The following is a 15,986-nucleotide window of genomic DNA, read 5'->3' as shown; positions in this document are numbered from 1 at the left end:
ATTTGTCATTGTCATCAACAGATTACAACGAGATTGAGATTTGCTCGACTTGAGTTAAAATGCAGGTTATGTGTATATGTATATATATATATATATATATATACATATATATATTTTTTTTTATTTTTTTTATTTATTTTTTTTTATTATTGATTTGAATACCCTTATCATTGATTTATTGAAACACATAATTGGTTTGGTAACCTCATTAAGCTTTGAACTTCATAGACAGGTGTAGCCAATCATGAGAAAAGGTATTGAAGTTGCCCAATTGCAAGATGTTCTATTTGAAACTCTTCAAATAAGAGTGGCATCACGGGGACCTCAAACAACTCTCAAATGATCTGAAAACAAAGATTGTACAACATAATAGTTTAAGGGAAGGATACAAAAAGTTACCTCGGAGATTTAACCTGTCAGTTCCCACTGTGAGGAACGTAGTAAGAAAATGAAAGACCACGGAGATAGTTCTTGTTAACCCCAGAAGTGGGCTTTAGTTCTGGGCTTAACAGCATATATGTCAAAAAATGCTTCTTTATATACACTACATACTACAGCTTTAAGGTGCAAATTCAAGACTAACCCTATAACAGACTGAATTGTCTTACATACTCACTTCCATCTGTAGGCGGATCCAGCTGAGTGCCTTTGTAATGCTAGTGTAAACTCCTGGTTTGTTCCTCTCAGCACAGCCAATCCCCCAACTAGTTACCCCAACAAGCTTCCACACGGATGAGTCTTCACATGCAAGTGGACCCCCGCTGTCCCCCTGTGAAAATGTACATGCAAAAATAGATGTAAACCTCTTATTCAAATAATATTCTGCTATTCCTACTTCTAGTATGACTTAATAGAGATCTCTCACAGCAATGAAAATGGATGTTACAAAGAAAGCAACGCACAAGTCACACTCTTTAATCTTTTTACATGTTCTGTGTGTATTTTTTTTAGTTTTATTGGCCTTTATTTGAAAGTGGTCAGACAGAAAAGTAGGTAATGAGAGAGGGGGAAGACATGCAGGAAAAGTCCTGAGGACGGGACTTGAACTTGTGACAGCCACCTCCAGGACTAAGCTCTCCATCAGTGATGGCATAGTTACTTTGAAAAAGTAACTGTAATTGGATTACTGATTACTCCGTGAAAAAGTAACTCAGTTAGATTACTGACTACTTGATTTGGAAAGTAACTACGTTACATTAAAAGTAACTTTTTTTAGTTACTTTCAGCAGCTGCTAACAACAACGCTGTGAAAATTACATTGATCTTTGCCAATACTTAATTGCAAGTTATTTTATAAAGGTAACATCAACAATGTGTCTCCACTTATAAGGTTGAACTGAAGGGGAGATTTTTTAAGGGTTACAGTACAAAAAAACCTGTTAGTAATTTGTGCATGTTTCTGTGTGGTCCACTATTGTCTGGAAAACTCTAAGAAGGATTTTAAACCTCTGGGGTTTCTGTCTGCTTATTTCCAAGCCCAAATGAGCAACTTCACGTTAAAAAACGTGCCCAAAAAGCGCAACCCGCGACTCATTACATTTGCTAGCGACTTTAAAAAAAAAAAATAAAAAAAAATCCCACAGCTGCTTATAATAATCGGACTTGGCGACAGAAACTCAAAGTAGTTCCTGTTTTTCTACCAACAAAATGCGCATCTCCCTCCATTGTTTACGTTTCTGTCGCTTCTGATACTGCCGCATAAAAACGGCGATCACTCGACAAGACGCGTAGAGGAAATAAAATTAAATTCCAAAAGAAAATAGTAACGCAAAATGATTTTGATAAGTAACTGTAGTCTGACTACTGGATATGAAATAGCAACGCGTTAGATTACGTGTTACTGAAAAAAGTGGTCCGACGTCAGTAACGCGTTACCGACATCACTGCATCACTGCAGACATCACTGCTCTCCATACATGAGTTGTGCTTTACCCTGGTACCACCACAGAACCCTTCTGTTTGCAGTCTTCAAATAAAATAAGAACTTATATGTCATACCAATCTGCCTGTCAAGATGATGTAAAACACTGGGTTGGCTAGATTGACAAGCCAAACTACTTCTGTTTTATTTCCATTTGAGGGCCAGTTTCCCTTGCTTGTGGTCTTATGACAGTAAGAGAACACTTGGAGTGCAAACCAAAAACACAAAATTGCTCAGAACCAGTCCAAGTTCTACTGCTGCAGCAGAGTTTAGCTACTCTACGGTGAAGTACTTACTACTTTAGACCAACATTTAGCTTTATACTTCTAATATTGGAGCAAGAACTACAAAAACTCCTGTTAGTTTACAAATCTAGAACAAACGTAGAAAGTACCATCTACTTAACAACCCAGAACAAGAAAGCATGGAGAACCAACTTTTAACTCAACATTGTACAAATCTAGAACTCAACCCAGAACAACCGCAACCCACATTTAGCTAAATACTGACTAATAGAATCAAACAAGGAGAACCAACATTTACTTTTATCAAAACAATAATCCAGAGAACCCCCTACTAGTTCATAAATTATGGACTACTTATTTTTATTCTTATTCAACATTTGAACCAAGTATGCAGTTTTATACTTTTGCCTTTTTGTCTTTCTTTTGGGGTTTTTTTGTTTTGTTTGTATTTCCTTCTCATTCTTGTAAAGCACTTTGAATTGTCTTATTGCTGAAAATGTGCTAGATAAATAAAATTGCCTTACCTTACCTAAAGTTGTTGGAAGAAAGCTGCTGTTGGAGTCTCTCAGAATACAATAATTTAGCTTTCCTAACCTCCTTTCTAAGCCTCCTTTTGTATTTTGCCTCTTTGTAGCTGTCTCCCTCCCCATTCCCGAATGCTGTCTTTTTTCTCCAGCCAGAGCTGCCTGAGTTTACCTGTGAACCAAGACTTATTATTATTATATACCCCTGTGCATTTTTCTATCCTTACAGAAATATGAGATCACAGTATCAGTAAACTCATCCAGATTGTCTGTAGCCACCCTGAACATCTCCCAATCTGTGGAATCCAGTCAGGTTTGTAGCTCCTCCATAGTCGTGTTGATCCAATTATTTGACATCCCCCTTGCATGTTTGACTGCCTGTAAGCAGGGATCAGATGAACCATTACATAGTCTGAAAGTCTGAGAGCTACTTGAGGCACCGTCTGATAGGCTCCACCCACAGTAGTGTAAGCTGGTGAAATTAGGGTCAAACCAAACACAAAATATGCTTTGGGGTCTTTATTCCCGTACTACTCCACAAACGTGAACCAGTGTTAAATACAATAAAGTTTAAAACAAAAATAAAACAGGGCGTGCTGTGGTGGCGCAGGGGGTTAGCACGCCCCATGTTTGGAGGCTTTAGTCCTCGACGCGGACGTCGCGGGTTCGACTCCTGGTCCCGACGACCTTTGCCGCATGTCTTCCTCACCCTCCTTCCTGTCTGCCTACTGTCGAAAAAATACGAGCCACTAGCGCCGCAAAAACTCTTCGGAGAAAAAAAAGAAAATAAAATAAAACATGAGCATGAACAACTTCAGCGGTCTCCATAAACAGCCTCAGTTAGCTCAAAAGAGACATCCATTTTCTTGAGGTTGGGAGGGGTCCTGGTACCTATCTCCAGCGAGACACATCGCCAGTCCATTGCAGGGCAACACAGAGACAAACAGGGTGGTTGTGCTGGAGGTGCACACACACACACACATCGTCGGGGCACCGCTCCCTGCCATCAAGGACATCTACAGGAAGCGGTGTTTGAAAAGGGCTGGGAAAATCACAAAGGACTCCACTCACCCAGCACACACACTCTTTTCCCTCCTGCCCTCTGGGAGGCGCTACAGAAGCCTACGGACCAGAACCACCAGGCACCGGAACCATAGACATAATATATGGATAGACGCCTCATGGGCCGCTCTCGCCTATTGGAGCTGACGAGATTTAGGGCGGCCATCTTGGAGCGGTATACCACTCCACTCAGCCTTATATATTTGGCAGGCACAATAAAGGATCAGCGCATTTAATAGATCATAACACGCTGAATAGTAATCACATTGTCACATAATTAAATTTTAGGCATACAGCTATTAAAATTGCATGTATAGGAACGTATAGTTTAGCATATTTAAATAATTTTGGTGGAATACAATGTTTTAAAGTATGACATGTTTTGCAAGATACAACCAAAGATGCAATTTATTCACACACATTATGTATATATTCCGATAATCTCATATATACACACATACACACATGCATACTTATCTGTTGTGACAGTATTTACATATTCATTACATTTTTACACAATCTAATAGCCTTATACATACACACATATATATATATATATATATATATATGTATATATATATATATATATATATACATATGACTGTGTATGTAGATTATATTGCACATGTTTTCTGATTGCCATTGCATCCAAAATGAGTGCAACAAATCCATATTTAGCATGGTCTTCCTGGCATTTTCTCTCCAGCATGTCCAGCATCATCTTGTTCAAGCCAGGCCTGTCATCTACTGAACACAACCACCTGTAAAAAGTAGGAGGAGCATCAATATTTAACATGTTTGCAATATTAAAAGGTTAAATAAAATAAAAAAAACATTTGGGGAATATTAAGGCTACCTTTGTAATGTGTGCGGATGTGGGAGGGGAAATCTTCGCTTCTCTCTAAGGTATTTGTATGCCTTTGGGCCATGGAGATGAAGTGTGAGGGCAAACTCTCTATATTCGTTGGAGTATTCATGGCCCTTTTTCTCCATAAACTCTAGTTGTAGATCTGACAATTTAAGAGGAAAAAATATAAACTCTTCTTCTGATGTAGCTCAGGAGGAAAAATAAACATACAAGAAAATGTACATAAATTTTGAGGAATTAATTTTGAATTACCAGAGTAGAATTCAAGCCGTTCTTTGAGTTCTTCAGTAATGAGATTTTTTTCACTCAATTCCCCCAAAAGTGACTTTGCTGTGGTCTTTGCCCTCTTCTCTCTGGCCATGGTGTTTTTCTTGTCCCGCTCCAGATATTCCACTCTTGCCAACGCTCTCTTATGTTTTGCAGTGACAGCGGTAAGAGAAGCTGGCAAAGCATAGCAATGATCCTAAAGACAGAGAGATGGACATCACCCATCACTTAGACATCACTATGGCACACTTTCTTTCAGACGACAGCAGCACTGTGTGTGTCTTCAACTATGTTGGTTTTATTTGTTTTATTTGTGAGAACATTCAACATGAGGGTTAGAAAATAATTTAGATTTTAATATGATCTTGACCATTATGATATGATATTTACAATAGAAAAAATACTCACATCATTAGACTGAGGTTGCAGGTCTGAACTACAAGTTTCTGGGTCATCTTGAGAGGCCACATACTCACTACTTTGGGCTTTTGTGGAGGTTATTGTAGTTCTGTAGTTTTCAACCTTAAATGTAAAAACCTTATGAATATGGACTTCACAGTATATACTACCTGTACATAAACACACATATATCCCTTAAGGTTAACATTATGCACATTTATGAATGCTAATGAACTTTTAATAATGCACCTACTCTTTGAAGGTGAACTGGGAAGCTGAAAATTGATGGTATCACATCAGCTCTCAGTCTGACAATCTGACCTGTTTTGTCAAAATCCTCTGTTTTGAAATGCTCACTGCATAGTACAGATGAATCACTTGCAGTGAATCCATCCCTCCTCAAAGCTATTTCTCACCTCTTCCTCCTCTCTTTATCTTTTGGAAACCTTTAAAACAAAAACGTGATATCTGGGAGTGTGTACACAAAAACATTGTCCGAATGAGGTCCATGTTATTTGCAACGGTTGAAACTAAGGAGCCTTGTTGCCTGCTTAAGCTGAGCATTCAGAAAAACGTTACACTCACTATTTTTGATCTTCATATTTTAAAGAACATAAAACTCCAAATTTGATTAAAATTTGTTGATAATGATAATTAAACAAAGCTACTGAAATTGTGAGTAGGCCTGTTTGAAACATATTCCTGTCATCAAATCTCCGGCTGAAGACCGATAGCTAACATTTGCTGTCATTTCGCTGGTGGGCATAAATACAGTACAGTAATATTACATTCACAACATACTAACAATAATATGTCATTCTTACTTGTGAAAAGTTATCCCCCGGTCCCTGACATCAACAGTTCGTAGATTTAAACACGAATAAGCCGAGCAGAACTGAGGCATCTTCTGTTGTTTTGGTTCAGCAAAGTACGAGGGTATACCGCTCTAAGATGGCCGCCGTATTTCCTGCGCCGGAGCGCCCAATGCGGCGTCTACCCTTATATTATGTCTATGACCGGAACAGCTTCTTTCCCACAGCTGTCACGCTTTTGAACGCCTCCTGACATAAAACATAAACTATAAGGACTGTACTCCCCTATCCTCTCATACAACAATAACACATGGACTATCCTCACACACACACACACATCACGGACTGTTTTCTTCACACACACATACAACCTGTAAATTTTATCTGCCATTATTTATCTATAATCCATTCCCTAACATTCTTGTATATTCTGTATAATCTGTGCATATAGCTCCCATATTTATATTTATACACAATATCTACAGTATATCTCTTGCTATAACCCCTTATAGCCCATACATACATAGTCTTGTACATCTGTAAATAAATATTTATATCTCGTAGAGCACTTCTGGATAGATGCAAACTACATCTCGTTGCTTGTACTTGTGACAATGCAATGACAATAAAGTTGAATTCTATTCTATTCTATGCCGAATTTAGAGAGACCAATTAACCTAACAGTTGTGTTTTTGGACTGGAAGCCACGCATGTACAGGGAGAACTTGCAAACTCCATGCAGAAAGACCCCGGGCCGGGAATCAAACCCATGACCAGCAGGTAGCCTACCTACTGTGCCACTGTGCAGCCCATTGCTATAGTGAAATGGTTAAATCTAGAATGTCACACCTGGCAAGCATGCCGGCAACCATTCTTCCCCACAGATCGTCTAAGCTTGAAACTCCCTCCAACCGAGCTAGTGAGACATGTGTTCAAAGTAGCGTTGTTCCTAAAGCTTTCTGTGGTCACTAGAGGAAAACAGCCCACTCTAGTGGTGGTAAATTATAATGACTTAATATCACTTCTATGCTACTTGGCTACAGTAGCATAACAGTGGCTCAAAGTGTTCCCTGCTGTGGTCTAACATTTAATAATAATGTTGTGCATAGTGCACAAGAGGAAGTTTCTGTTCCTACTCATCAGCAGGGCCACTTTCTTGCTGAGTTAGTAAATGTTAGAGAGGAAAATCCTAGGTAAATTTATGTGTAGTCCAAGTCTGCGATGCCGAACAAGAACCTCTCCTCTCGATCCTCTTTTGCGGTGACTCACTTTTTTAGTCAAGAGATATGCTAAATCTGCAGCAAATGCTACAAAGATTGGTAATAAATACTTAGAAATAGTATGTCTGTAGTATGTAGTATGTTCATGGTATTTAGACATAAAAACAAACAAGGCAGAGAGCACCAAAACACAGAAGTAGCCATTTGCGGCATCATGGAAATAGAAGCAATAAAGAAGAAGGCAATATGTTTTTTTAAGGTTTTATTGGCTCTAGTGGCCTTTATTTGATAGTTAATTGACAGGAAAGTGGGTAATGAGAGAAGGGGCAAAGGTTGCCAGGCCAGGAATCGAACCTGCGACAGCCACGTCGAGGACTAAGCCCTCCTTATGTGGGTTGTGCTTAACCCCTGCGCCATCTCAGCACATCCCATGTTTTTTGTAATACTGCTGTTTTCCATGTTAAATGGAAACAAACTGTACCTGACAGGAGTCAATTCCTCCTTCCAGATATCCTGCACATATCATCCAAGAAGAGATTAGGCCTTTGTAAACATCTGCCTGGTTGCAGGTCTTGGTAGAGATGAGCGGTATCATAGCTGAGTGTAGAACAACACTGGACTCTCCTAGCAACATTAGTTAAAAAATGAAAAGCAAATATTTAGAGAGAATTTTATCATAACATTCAAATTTAACGTTATGTAGGAGACTGGATTGACAAACTACACAGACTTACCGTCTTCTTCTGTGGCTCCCCAACCAGATATCCAGCACATTGTACCTTCTGTAAACTCCTTTCCATAGTTAGGCAAACAAATGGGTTCCACAAGGCCTATGGAAAACGTGTATATCTCAGAGAATTTGACAATATTTACTGTATGTTTATCTCATGTGTTTGGATTACATGCACACCAGCAAAATCTATTCCATTCAGTTCAGTTTATCTATATAGCATTACTTCTCAACAGATGTAGTTTCAAGATTAAAAAAAACAATGTAATACACTCAATCAACACAGAAAATAAAGCAACAGTTCCTATACATAGATTTTTACAATGTTGACTAAAATGAGTCAGAACACACCAGCATTTCATTTTATCCTTTAAACAGAAATAAGATTTAATAGAAGGATGTGATCAAGAAAAAAGCTCAACCACTTTGTTAAAAGGCCAACTGGCGGTTAACAAGGATCAAGAAAACAAAGTGTATTTGCTTTTCAATCAAGAAAACATCATTACAGTTCTTGAATATCCAGATCAATGGGGATCCTATTGAGCAAGTATCACAAGAAAAATATCTAGGAATAATTCTGGTTGCTCAGTTAAATTTTAGGAGCCATGTAGATTAAATCAGCAAAACTGTTAGATCAAATATAAACTGTTCTAAAATGATTAGAAATTGTTTCACACTTCACTGTGCAGAGATGTTCTTGAACTCAATGATCCTCTCACATTTTTCCTATGGAGCTGCTGTCTGGTCTCAGACTAGTCAAACTATACTCAAACCATTAGCAAGTCTCTATAATCGGGCTTCAAAGGTTTTATATGAAAAGCCAATCAGATTCCATCATTGTCACATTTTGGCTAAATTTGGCATTTTGAACTTTCTTAATTTTATAAAGTATAATTTTTAAAATAGATTTTTAAGTGTTTAAATGAATATGCACCTACACCATTAAGCGATTGCATACAGAGACTGCAGGGAAATAGTGTCATATCCACAGACTGGTGTGCGTTTGGATGTCTGTTCTCTACTGCTCCTCCTCCTCTGCAGGGTGTGACGAGCAGGTGCGGCTTTCACGTGTCATGCATTTCCCTCATCAAGGAGCAGTACTTAGAAGAGTGGATTCCCAGAGACAAATGCCAGATGGTTTACTACTACTCATGGTACTACTACGGTCGCTGTGTCCTCACAGACAACTTACTATTCGTCTTATCTTTGATCTCCTCCTTTCTTGTAGGTGCCCAGTGTCATGCTGATTCCCCGGCCTGGGGATTTCCTCCTGCAGCGTCTGTCTCTTGACCTCCTCACTGCTCCCATTCTGAAACATCTGTGGCTCACGTCCAGTCCTCACCTGCCTGTCCACCCTCCTACTGTCCATCTCCTCCGGCCAAGGAACCTGAAAAACCAAACCGGTCACAACTCACCCAGTCCACCAGCAAGCAACAGACACAGCAAGAGACGCACTGGAGAGTTGGGTAAGTGCAGAGGGTTTTTACTCCAATGCACACTTGTCTTTAGTCGCTCCCCTCGATCCTTCCCTGACGATCCAAGTAAAATTTCCTACGTCATCTGACTTTTAAGGGACAAGGCTTTGAGGTGAGCTTGTTTTGATGAAGCAGCTATTCACAGTTCGTCTTATACTGAGTTCCTCAAACAGTTTAAACAAACATTTCATTCAAGTGTTAGTGAGGAAGAGGCTACTAAGAGACTTTGGAGCTTAAAACAGGGGAACAGATCAGTGGCTGAGTTTGCCATAGAATTTCGCACCCTGGCGGCAGACTCAGGGTGGAATCAACCAGCACTGAAGGGGGCATTGCACCATTCACTTAATGAAAAGATTAAGGATGAACTGGCCTGTAGAGATGAACCTGCTGGGCTAGATAAACTAATTGAACTCGCTATCTGCCTAGAGAACAGACTTGGGGAAAGAAACAGACAGACCATTGGCAACTTCCTCATCTCGACCTATTCGAGAACTGAGGGCTCCTACCCATTTAATTCGTCTTCGATCTCCTTCACCTCCCCCTGAGCATGAACCCATGCAGACTGGCCGGGCCCGCTTGACCCCTGATGAGCGCCAGCACCGTTTGGCTACTGGTCGCTGCCTCTGCTGTGGTTCCCCACATCATTTCATTACGGACTGCCCAATCTGCCCAAAAGCCACAGCCCGCCAGTAGTCCTGGGGACACTGGTGGGCAATTCTACTCTAAACAAAATCCTCCCAATTATCTGTTGAGGCATCTCTCAATTTCAGACAAAAGACCATTCCAGTCCTCTCTCTCATTGATTCTCGTTGTGAGCAAAATCTAATCAGTCCAGAATTTGTCCAGCAGCATCAGATCTCCATCAAACGTCTTCTAGCCCCCAGCCCAGTAGAAGTTCCCTGGAAACCATAACTCATCAAACAGAACCACTGGAACTAATCTGTTCTGGTAATCACCATGAGCAGACATCTTTCTTCATCTTCCCAACCCAAAATGCCCCTGTGGTTCTGGGCTATCCATGATTGCGGGAACATAACCCCCAGATTAATTGGTCTAAGTCCCGCATAGAGTCCTGGAGTCCCCGGTGCCTCAGTAACTGCGTTCTGTCAGCGATCCCTTCTAAAAACACTGTTTCACTTATAGAACCGGCTCCATCTGATCTGTCTAATGTTCCCCCAGAGTATCGTGACCTGGAATGGGTTTTTAGTAAAGTCCAGGCTCTCTCTCTTCCTCCACACAGACCATATGACTGTGCAATTGACTTGCTCCCTGGTGCCCCCCCTTCTCTCTGGTCGATTATTCAACCTCTCTCGCTCAGAAAGACAGGCCATGGAGAAATATGTCAATGAGTCCCCTGATGCAGGAATTATCCGGTCTTCGACATCACCCCTTGGTGCTGGTTTCTTCTTTGTTGAAAAGAAAGATAAGACTCTTCTATCAAGTATTGATCACAGTGAAGAACAAGTACTCTCTTCCTCTTATTTCATCAGCTTTTGAACCAGTTCAGAAGGCAACCATCTTTTCTAAGCTAGACCTCTGTAACGCTTACCATCTTGTTCGAATCAGAGAGGGTGATGAATGGAAGACAGCCTTTAAGACCCATATAGGTAATTTTCAGTATCTAGTGATGCCCTTTGGGCTCTGTAATGCCTCAACTGTCTTCCAGGGCCTGGTGAATGACATCTTGAGAGACTTCCTCAATGCCTTTGTCTCCGTGTACTTGGATGATATTCTAATCTTCTCAGAAGAAGATTTAGAAGAAGATTTAGAACAACATCGGATCCATGTTTGAAAAGTCCTACAAAGACTCCTGGAAAAAAAAGGCTGAAAAATGTGAATTTCATATTCCTTCCATAACTTTCTTGGGTTTTGTTTTTGAGGGTGGACAGGTGAAGACAGATCCAGAAAAGGTTCGAGCAGTCCTGGATTGGCCGGTTCCAAACTCCAGGAAGGAACTCCAGTGTTTTTTAGGGTTTGGAAACAGGAGGATTATCAGAAATTTCAGCATCATCGCCTCTCTACTCACTGCTCTCACCTCCACTAAAAAGACATTCTTTTGGACCCCTGAAGCTAACCGAGCATTCACTGAACTAAAACAGGTTTGCCAAAGCTCCTATTCTCATTCATTCAGAGCCGGACTCCCAGTTTGTTTTGGAGGTTAATGCCTCTGCCGTGGGGGTCGGAGCGGTTCTGTCCCAAAGATGCCCAGAAGACAACAAGCTCCATCCTTGTGCCTTCTTCTCCAAACATTTCACCCTTCCTGAGAGAAATTATAATGTTGGTGACAGGGAGCTTCTGGCTGTTAAATTGTCTCTTGAAGAATGGAGGCATCGGTTAAAGGGCACAGATACACCTGTGATAGTGTGGACAGACCATAAAAAACCTGTCCTATCTTCAGTCAGCAAAGACTCAACCCCAGACAGTCCCGTTGTACCCTGTTTTTCTCTAGGTTCATTCTCAATATCACTTACCGTCCAGGAACACGTAACAACAAACCTGATGGACTTTCACGACAGTTTTCTCCTGACAATTCAGAAGAAACTCCTGAACCTGTCCTTCCGCCCTCTTGCCACCAGACAGTTATTTGATAATTGTCGCTGCTTGTGGGCAGTCGCTACTTCTGGTGGCCCTCCTTCAACAAGGACACCATGGATTTCGTCTGTGCCTGGTCTGTGCCAGAGGAAAGAGTTCCCATTGTCCTCCTGCAGGTTTGCTTTAACCCTTTCCTGTCTCGAGTCGACCCTGGTACCACATCTCACTCGACTTTGTCACCAGCCTTCTAGCTTCTAAAAACAAAACATGATCCTCAGCCTCTGCAACGGCCAGACTCCTGTTCTTCCATGTCTTCAGACTCCCACTGAGATTCTTTCTGACCGGGAGCCTCAATTTATATCCCAGGTTTGGAAAACATTTTCCCCTTTGAGTCCTCTCTAGGTTTTCAGCCATCTCTCCTACCCTCCTCATTTCCAGACTCCACCATTCCCACAGTCGGGACTCACTTCAGGAACTGCCAGAGAATTTGGGACCAGACCAAGGCAGCACTTGACCAGACTTTCGCCCAAAACAAAAGATTTGCTGATCGCAGACGCACTCTGGCTCCCCCCATCACTCAGGTCAGAAAGTCTGGCTCTCTTCTAAAGATTTTCCCTTAAAGACATACTCGAAGAAACTCTCCCAGGTTCCTAGGGCCATTTCCTATCCAAACCGTCATCAGCCCATCTGCGGTTCGTCTACAACTTCTGTCGCATTTTCAAGTCCATCCTGTTTTTCATGTTTCCCAAATCAAACCAGTCAGGTCCAGTCCTTTGTGTCCTCCGGCCAATCCCCCGCCTCCCACCCGGCTTGTCGACAACCATCCTGCATTTGAGGTGTGCCGCATTGTGGGTGTTCGTTCCCATGGCAGAGGTTTCCAGTACCACATTGACTGGAAAGGTTCATGGGTTCCTCACTCCTTTATTCTAGACCGTACCCTTATTTCAGATTTTGAGAGGCGTTATGCCTCCTCCTCTCGGCCGTCAGGTGGCGTCCATTGAGGGGGGAGGTACTGTCATATCCACAGACTGGTGTGCGTTTGGATGTCTGCTCTCTACTGCTCCTCCTCCTCCTCTGCAGGATGTGACAAGAAGGTGTGGCTTCCAGGTGTCATGCATTTCCCTCATCAAAGAGAAGTACTACTACTCGTGGTACCACGAGCAAGTATCACAATTTGTGCTATTTGTCATTGTAATGGTATAGAAATATACGTATTTCTACACAAACAGTTTCAAAGTAGGAAGTTCCGGTTGGGTAAAGTGGGCGTGGTATATAAGAAGCCGCTGCGTCCAGTCGGAGACATGTCTTCTTCATGATCCCACTGTGTGGACCGCGTCTTTTGGGTTCTGGCGGTAAAAAGGCAACATATCGCCAAGTGTGGTGCATGCTGCTCTGATTTTCTTGTGGTAGGTCTTCTCTCTCCCTGCACTATTGTTATTTGTCAAAAAATCTAAATTTAAGTGTGATCGTAGGTGAAACGCTACTGTGCTGCTCTCCTCCTCTTCCTCATTCAGCGAGTGTGTGTGTGCGCGTTTGTGTGGATTGGCAGGTAAGGAATTAACGCTCATTGTAAGCTCCAGTTCGTTGCAGTTCTATTTGAAACGGTGACTAATTAACTTTTATAGGTCTCCCCATATTTGGACCATTGCTGCTCTGCTGTCTCCCGGATTTCTGCACGTTACTAATCAAAGTCGGACTGTGGTCGGACACGCCCTAATTGAGGTGGTGTTTGGAGTGCGGCATCGGCGAGCCCAGTTGGCCTCCTGCTGCGACGTAGCCAGAGGGCCATACCTGGTGCTGATGATATTTTAACTTGCATTTTCTAGGTTTTCTTATTTATTTTGTTTTCAGCCCTTTTTGGTTCTTTATATAACTGTTTATTTATTTGGGCTGATACTGTTTTTCTTTTGTTGTATTAAGTTTATGGTTGTTGCATTTATTAATTGTCTTTTTCCGTTGGCAGTTGCTGAGGTCCGGTGGCGGTGTTGGTGTGGTGACGGTGTCTTCCTCTTCTGTGTGCCGTGATTCCTGAGTTTGGGTTGTCTCACTGCGTCTGGTGCTTTAAAGGGTTTTTGTTTGCTGTGTTTGTTGGATGCCGTACAGGCCCCTTCTGCCTGTACCCTCAGCTACTGTAGTTTCTTCTGTTTTCTTTAGTTTTTTTTGTTAGGAAGAACTGGTTTTAAAAAGAGTATTTTAAAAGAATTTAATAAACAGCTTTTTGTACATTTGAAACTGTGTCGGATGTCTCCATCGATGCATGACCGAACCTGTGTGCCTTAAGAAGAAGGTAATATTCCCTGGGTGAAATTCCCAGGGTGGCGCTGTTGAGCAACTTATTTGGGTCCAGAAATTTAAATTACACAATATTCCTGATTTCAATCTAGTGCCGCCACATCATGATACCATGGTATCATGACAAATAGCAGATCTACTAGAGTGGCTTTAGATGGAAATTGTAAGGTCCCCTTTCGAAGAACCACTTTTGCTCAAAGTTAGGCAGTAAAAATCCCCCATACTGATGTATTTTACCCACAGCTTTCTTTAAGAAAATGTTGCCTGTCATAGAGTTTGATTTGATTAAAATGAAACTCAGCTCTCTTACTTTCCCTCCCAGCCTCCATACCTTAAGACAACAATTATCAAATAATTGTTTGATAATTGGATAAGTTGCTTTTGCAAAATTACAGGTTAATCTTAAATTCATGCTACAAGCATGTTCAGAATGAGGGATTGCTGCAAAGGATCCAATGCAATCAGTCCACTGTCCCATATGGTTGTCCAGCAGGAGTCTTTGCTGCAAATCAGCGACTCAGAGTACTGCTGGGTTTCTTTAGATAGAAAACCTTTTCATTTACCAATTTTAATAATAAATTGAATGTAACTGCATTGTTTGATAAGCAGAAGAAAGTGAACTGATTTGAACCTGAACTGCCATGAATAAATTAGAAGAAAGCATGAGTTCATAAGCATAAGAAAATTTAGTCTAAGTAATAGCTAGGAAAACATTACCAGTACCATCAAAAACAAGCGGTTCCTGCAGCCTCATCAGTGCAATGTCGTAATCCAGTCCTTTTTGCCAATACTGAGGATGGCGTATAATTCTCTTTACAGCCAGAGAATGGGCACCATGGATCAGCTGTTCTGTCAGCCCCACATGAACCGTCCACAGGGAAGAGTTTTCAAATCTGGCCACAGACAAGAAGACAAACAAAACATTAGATTCTAATTCAAATTCAAAAATACTTTATTAATCCCAAGAGGAAATTAAATGTTGTAACTCATTAATTCTTCAAAGAGTTATTGTAGATTGTGATGGCTGTTGGCAGGAAAAATTTCTTGTCTGTACTAAAGATATTGATTTTCTTAGTTGTGTCTCTACTTTTGAAGCTACCCTGTTTCTATTTATTTTTATATTTGTTTCAGACAATCTTTTTGCACTTAAATGAGCCTTTTATGTTCATCTGATGTTTGGTAATTTAATACAGACACTTGGGCAGATGCCTCCCACTTTGTACAAGGTACAAGTTCAGCTTCACCTTCACTTTCAAAACTTACCTGGGTGAAAGGATGAATGAGAAGTTTAATCAATCGATCGATCAAACCTTTTTATTTAGACACATATATGGCCCTTAATAAACAAAGACAGAACAACAAAAAGACAATAAAACAATATAATCTATTACCACATAAACTAAGTTGCCAGTGATTCCACAAACTAAAGAACCTAACTGAGATTTGAACAAGATTTGGTTGGTGTGAATGATGCTGTTTACAGAATCGGTTAACTTACACATACATCTGTACATAATGTTTCAAACCACAGCAGCACAAATTAGTGCACTGGCATTTACAAACATCTGACTGACACTACTCTATTGTGACACCTTAAGCATCATCCTCATGACACTACTATACATAACCTGAAGTTTAT

The 15,986-nt window shown here is 41.0% G+C and overlaps 1 protein-coding gene and 1 long non-coding RNA gene across 2 annotated transcripts in view; both read right to left on the bottom strand.

The window, feature by feature from the left end:
* Window positions 1-15,986, bottom strand: part of tmprss3a (transmembrane serine protease 3a) — a 78,232-nt gene that overhangs the window by 2,820 nt on the left and 59,426 nt on the right. Inside the window, exons 9-12 of the mRNA XM_032567085.1 lie at window positions 15,071-15,240; window positions 8,053-8,148; window positions 7,800-7,942; window positions 617-769 (exon numbers count right to left, since the gene is read on the bottom strand). Coding sequence (XP_032422976.1) covers window positions 617-769; window positions 7,800-7,942; window positions 8,053-8,148; window positions 15,071-15,240 — 562 coding nt within the window. The remainder of the gene's footprint in view (window positions 1-616; window positions 770-7,799; window positions 7,943-8,052; window positions 8,149-15,070; window positions 15,241-15,986) is intronic.
* LOC116723328 (uncharacterized) lies at window positions 4,357-6,273 on the bottom strand. Its single transcript, XR_004339963.1, has 6 exons — window positions 6,111-6,273; window positions 5,540-5,732; window positions 5,296-5,409; window positions 4,873-5,083; window positions 4,609-4,762; window positions 4,357-4,513 (listed from the first exon to the last, which is right to left on the bottom strand). It is a non-coding gene; the product is annotated as an uncharacterized LOC116723328 (long non-coding RNA).

This window comes from Xiphophorus hellerii, chromosome 7, assembly GCF_003331165.1.
Source record: "Xiphophorus hellerii strain 12219 chromosome 7, Xiphophorus_hellerii-4.1, whole genome shotgun sequence".
Taxonomy (NCBI): domain Eukaryota; kingdom Metazoa; phylum Chordata; class Actinopteri; order Cyprinodontiformes; family Poeciliidae; genus Xiphophorus; species Xiphophorus hellerii.
The sequence above is the reverse complement of the archived record's forward strand: the minus strand, read 5'-3'. Positions and strand labels throughout refer to the sequence as shown.